The 6,000-nt window shown below is 34.7% G+C and overlaps 1 protein-coding gene across 1 annotated transcript; it reads left to right on the forward strand.

The window, feature by feature from the left end:
• The first annotated feature begins 3,026 nt into the window (after window positions 1-3,026).
• LOC107827054 (transcription factor MYB2-like) lies at window positions 3,027-5,240 on the forward strand. The gene is made up of 3 exons (XM_016654114.2): window positions 3,027-3,203; window positions 4,164-4,293; window positions 4,414-5,240. The coding sequence occupies exons 1-3, from the start codon at window positions 3,047-3,049 to the stop codon at window positions 4,967-4,969; spliced, it is 843 nt and encodes a 280-aa protein (XP_016509600.2). The 5' UTR covers window positions 3,027-3,046; the 3' UTR covers window positions 4,970-5,240.
• The last annotated feature ends 760 nt before the right edge of the window (window positions 5,241-6,000 follow it).

Below are 6,000 nucleotides of genomic sequence, written 5' to 3' on the forward strand. Positions count from 1 at the left end.
TATCTTTTTCTTACTGTATATACTTTCTGCATTCTACAATTTCATGCTCATAGTTCTTACATTTCTCACAAAGTACAGGTTTCCACTTATAATGCACATCTTGCTCTACTATTTTGCCCACCTCATTTTCAAATCTTATACTCGTCGGATATTGTTGATTTAATTTTACCTCCACTAGCACTCTTGCATATGTTAACCTCTCCTTTTTTGTAGTAGCAGTGTCTGCCTTCAGAGGTTTCCAATTAGCCCAGCTATCTTTGTTAATGCCACTTTCCCCCAGTACTTGATGTTTAACCCTGTCAATCTCACCTAAATAGGGATCTTCTCCATTTGTTCCTTTGTTATCTCCATATCTGGTTTCCATGGTTTCACAATAACTGGCTTTCTATCAAACATTTGAACACCTTCTTCTACTACTTTACTTCTACTTTCTGCACTATGAAATCTCACCAAAAATACTCTTCTGTTCAGTTGCGCAACTTTATCAATCCCCAAATCTCCCCAAATTCTCCTGAAATACCCATCCATCACAACCTGAGGTGGATTTGATCCTACCACATAACATACCACAACTGTTGTCCAGTAATCAATCTCATCCTTATAATGTCTGCCATTGTAATTTTCACATTCAACTTTGTATTCTCTTCTAATAGATCAATTCCTTCCTCGATTGGAATTGAACTTGCTACATTACTCCATGACTTAGTACTAGGATCTAGGGCTGTATTCGAACTTGTGATTTTGCTCATTTTTGCTTCTTCTTCCACACTATCTGCCCAGGATGTCCTACTCATCGTTGAAGTTCCTTCATTGCATTTGTTTCCCCCCTTCGGTGTTTCTGAATTGGACAGCAAATTGATATCCAAAGGTATAATCCCTTGGATCGCATTGATGTTCTTCATTTTCTTCGCATCTCCAGATTGCGGTACTCCTGTTCGCATTGGATTCAGTGTCTGGTTACCTTGGATCTTCTGACCTCCTCTTCCCGTCTTCGATTTTCTCGCTATTGTCAGCTTTCGCTGAGAGAAAACCGCTTTCTAGAGAGAGTGTCTTTCAACTAGCTTATCCTATATACTAAAACTTCATCAAATTATAAATATAAATCCATAATTTTAAAGATATAATGAATGTTGTGCTAAATCAGGTTAAATCTTAATTACCCAGCCTCCTACCTCCTGCCCCGGTGTCTGTTTCCACTCGTGCATGAAGGTGAATAAATCTGTAATAATTAAGGTTATAAATTGGCATCTTTTTGGATTGTGACTAGTAAACGAAACCTTTTTGACCTTATCACTACCAAACAATTAATTCCTAATTCCACAACATAAACAGATGGAGCAATATTAGTGAGGTTAAAGTAAAGAAGGTCAAAGTCTCGAACCAAATACCTAAACACTTCAAAGAGGACCACATGAAGTCAAGATACCTCCACTGCACAAATGTGAATTCGAAGCTACCCTAGAGGGATTTATCCGCACCTAAGTTTAATTTAATTTTGTGCGTTACGAGATGGAAAATTGAAATCCGCCTATATAAACTTGTTTACATTGTTAATTTCAAACCCGAATAAAGAATGAAGGTTATAATAGATTGACGGACGATGTAAAACCTCATACTACAAGGTTATATACAAATGGGTCAAATTTGTGTCACATCTCTTGGGCGCATGTTCGAGGGTGAAATTCAAAATAGGCAGATTTACAAGTGGTAATTGAAAAATAGTTATAGTTTTAAAAGTAATCAAAATTTAGTCACTTTTCATGTAAAGATAAATCTGAACGAAAATAATATTCAAAATCCGGAAAATATTCCAGCATAATATACATGAGTTCCAGCATAATATGCTGAAAGTTCATACATATGTGCTCCAATCTCTAGTATATTATGCTGGAACTTTTCGTGTGTTGGAGTTTCAATATAATATGTTAGATGTTCATTTACAGGTGCACCAATCTCCATATATTATGTTGGAACTTTTCGTGTGTTGGAGTTCCAGCATAATATGCTGGATGTTCATACACAGATGCACCAATCTCTAGCATATTATGCTGGAACTTTCCGTGTGTTGGAGTTCCAGCATAATATGCTAGATGTTCATACACGGGTACAACAATCTCCAGTATATTATGCTGGAACTTTCCGTGTTGCAGCAAAATAGTAATTATTAACTTTCCGTGTATTGGAGTTCCAGCATAATATGCTAGATGTTCATACATAGGTACACCAATCTCTAGTATATTATGCTGAAACTTTCCACGTTGCAGCAAAATAGTAATTATTTTTCAATGCCTTTATAAACATTGACTATTTTTCAATTACCAGTCCGAAAATTAGCTAGCTCGTACTGTTTTCACCATATTCGAGGCCCAAAAAGCGCACACACGTGCACTCTAAAAGCAACGAAATTAGTCGACGAGTCAAAGTACAAGAGTTTGCTTTGGAATAAACTATTCGTAAATCCAAAAACAAAAGATTCTGACTTATTAACTTGTGAGAATTATAATGGAAATATTTATATATATATATATTGTCAATTATTTACACTATTTATAACATTATCTAAGTACCAAGTTGCTTACCATAGTTTACATGTATCATTTCGCACTTACTATGTAACTATAGACGTTTAATTGTAATTGACCTTTAAGTACTCAAATAGTGTATACACAGTGTATAAAAGTTAATTTCATATAAAAAGCTTCGAAGAACAAAGATTCGAACTAGTAATATCTCTAGTTTTAAAAGATTACTAATCAATTTAGAGTTACATGTAATTACTTTTTAATTAACATGCATGATTGTACAAATATTTCTTACACCACATAAAACTACTCAAAAGAAAAAGTAAAGGACCTTAATTATCACCCACCTATTTGTGTGTATATAAGTATATAGTCCCTTGTCTATACTCGTCACTAGCAATTAGCAGCAAATGTAATAGGTACATGAACTCTAGTTGTTTACATATATAGAAGATCCAATCTTATTTCCACTTAACTAATAATCTTTGGTTTTTTTGCAGATAATAAGAAGATAAAGATTGGAAATGGAGGAGGAGAAAGCAAGAGAGAGATTAATATACAGTGCAGAGGAAAAAGTAGAGATGAGGAAAGGAGGCTGGACTTTGGATGAAGACTCCAAACTCATCCATTACATCTCCCTACTTGGTCAGGGACGCTGGGATTCCTTGGCTCACTTTGCCGGTACTGTATAAACTCTCTTTATTTCATAACTTAGTTTCATACTTCAACTTTTCATGCACTATCACTGTATAATTACTCCATCCGTCTCGTGTTTCTCTTTTACACACCTCTTAAGATTATACTTCCTCTGTTCTAGTTTATGTGAACCTATTTTCTTTTTGGTGTCCGTTCCAAAAAGAATGAACCCTTTCTAAATTTGGTAACAATTTAGCTTAAAGTTACAACTCTATCCTTAATGAGAAGCTTTTATAATCACACAAATACTCTGGGTCCCATTTGGACTTGTTTAGGACCACAAATTCCAAAAGTCTTCATTTTTTTCTTGAACTCCGTGCCCAGTTAAATAGGTTCACATAAATTGGAACAGAGGGAGTATTAAATAGTCGAGATTTTTTATTGTTTTATCCTTGTTTATGTCTTAAGATATAATTTCTCTTCATTTAATATTTACTCATCATTGAGGTATTTGTAATCTTCAAGAATTATTATTATTATTATTATTAAGGGTAAAATAGAAAAAAAATATTTTAGTCTTAAACTTTTAAATAATTTGAGACAATTATTTTTAGAAATCACGAGAGATAATTTAATTTGAGACGGAGGGAGTACCGTACTATCAAAGTGCACATATTTTGCTAATGCATAGTCAATAGTACCAACCACGGATCCGACATTTAATCTTGACAGATTCTAACTTTTGTATGTTTTTTATAGTTAATTCATTGTACTTTTGAAATTATTGATTCAAGCATATTTACATAATATTTGTTGTAAAATTTAGTAATGTATATATCCATGTCAATAATATTGAGTTCAGTTGAATCAATCATCGTACGACAAAGGCTGCATCTAACCCTAAGCTAAACCATGCAAGCGTTCCGATCCTATATATCAAATGCATGCAATGCTTAAAAGAGATACGTATTTTCATAATTTTCATTCTTTGACATGTACATATAGGGTTGAAGCGTACAGGTAAGAGCTGCAGATTAAGATGGATGAACTACTTGCGTCCGAATTTACGACGAGGAAAACTTACTCCTCAAGAACAGCTTCTTATTTTACTCCTTCATTTTCGCTTTGGAAATCGGTGAGTGTATATCCATCCTCCTTCCTCGATCTCTTTCCTTTATTTATTTTTTCATTTTCATTTTGGAAATCGCGCGATGTGTATATATACTACACTTAACATTTACTTACTTATAAAAAGATGGGCAAAGATCGCAGAACAATTGCCAGGAAGAACAGATAACGAGGTTAAGAATTACTGGAGAACAAAAGTTCAAAAACATGCAAAACAGCTGCATTGCGACGTCAATAGCCTACAGTTTCGAGACTTCCTTTATTATCAATGGCTGCCCAGGCTAACTGAACAAATACGTTCCACGTCATCGCCTCAAGAACAACTCATGTCTTCTTCTTCTTCTACCTCTCACAATAACAGTACAGAAGTAATATTGGAGAATTTTACTTTTCTTCAAGCTGGGATTAATGAATCGACTAACATCACATGTCCTATAAACCAGAGTACTCCAAACGTTGCCCAAGTTACGTCACTAATAGATGATAATATTTGGAACCTCTTGAGCGGTAACTGGACATCATCTGGATTTGAAGATGAATTTTATGATCTTTCAAGCACAGATATGGCGATTTATTCTAATTCTCAGGATCAGTGTCACAGTTGGGCAAGTGCAGGATCAGAAGTATTATTACCAGATGAAACTCTAGGATTGAGTGATGTGGACCTTTGGCTCTTTCCTTAGAAGGGTTGTGATTTAGTTGGCTAGAATTATCTTCAGTCTGGTTTTCTCTTTTCCATGTACATAGTATTTTACCATAGAAGGGGAGCATTGGAGCAACGGTAAAGTTGTCTCCATGTAACCTATTGGTCACGGGTTCCAGCGGTAGAAACAGCTACTAATGCTTGCATTAGTTTGGGCTGTCTACATCACACCCTTTGGGGTGCGACCCTTCCCTGCATCCTGTGTGAACACAGGATGCAAGCTTGTGCACCGGGCTGCCTTTTATAGTATATTATCGCAAATGTTGTGTTTTTATCTAATGCCCATCAACAAGCAATTGATTTAAGGGTGTACTCTCTCTATTCCACTTTATATGACAAAGTTTGAGTATGCATGGAGTTTAAGAAAGAAAGGCTTTTGAAACTTATGATCTAGAATATGTCATAGATCATTTGATCAAGGGCAAAAATGGAAAATATCTAAAGTTAAATTATCTTTAAAATTACAAAGTTGTCATTCATTTTTGAACAAACTAAAAAAAATTAAGTCACATAAAGTGTAATGCAGAGAGAATTTGTTTTCTTTAACAATCCAAATTTGATATACTATTAACTAGAAACCATATGATAACCTATGTATAAGGTATGTGGATGCGTTTTAATATTATCCTACATATTTTTTGGGAAGAAATTGTTGAAAAAATATGACTATATTAACAAAGAACAAAAGCAGAACATAAATAACTTATCAAATAAAAATATTTATTGGGAGTGCGAATAAAGTCTCTTATTGGTAATTAAATAAGATTTGGAACCTACATATAAGATGTTAGGAATTCTTAATGGTTTGAGGCCTGTTGAGGAAAACCATGGGGCCCAAAGCAGATATATCACACCATGTAAGAGTATCTTCGTGTTGGTTTATTCCAACAACTGGTATCAGAATCCAGATTTGACAAAACGAGTATGACGATGGTTGAGTGAAGGCGAGACACTCGATTCGCTTACCTTTACAAGCTTGGAGACGTGTACACAAGAAGAAACTGGTTGGGG

The sequence above is a fragment of the Nicotiana tabacum genome, chromosome 3 (genome assembly GCF_000715075.1).
Source record: "Nicotiana tabacum cultivar K326 chromosome 3, ASM71507v2, whole genome shotgun sequence".
Taxonomy (NCBI): domain Eukaryota; kingdom Viridiplantae; phylum Streptophyta; class Magnoliopsida; order Solanales; family Solanaceae; genus Nicotiana; species Nicotiana tabacum.

Bases quoted from the DNA above. Each gene is read 5' to 3' on its own strand.
- LOC107827054 (XM_016654114.2), top strand. From the start codon at position 3,047: ATGGAGGAGGAGAAAGCAAGAGAGAGATTAATATACAGTGCAGAGGAA. The intron at 3,204-4,163 runs GTACTGTATAAA...ATGTACATATAG, and splicing joins TTCCTTGGCTCACTTTGCCG to GGTTGAAGCGTACAGGTAAG. The intron at 4,294-4,413 runs GTGAGTGTATAT...ACTTATAAAAAG, and splicing joins CATTTTCGCTTTGGAAATCG to ATGGGCAAAGATCGCAGAAC.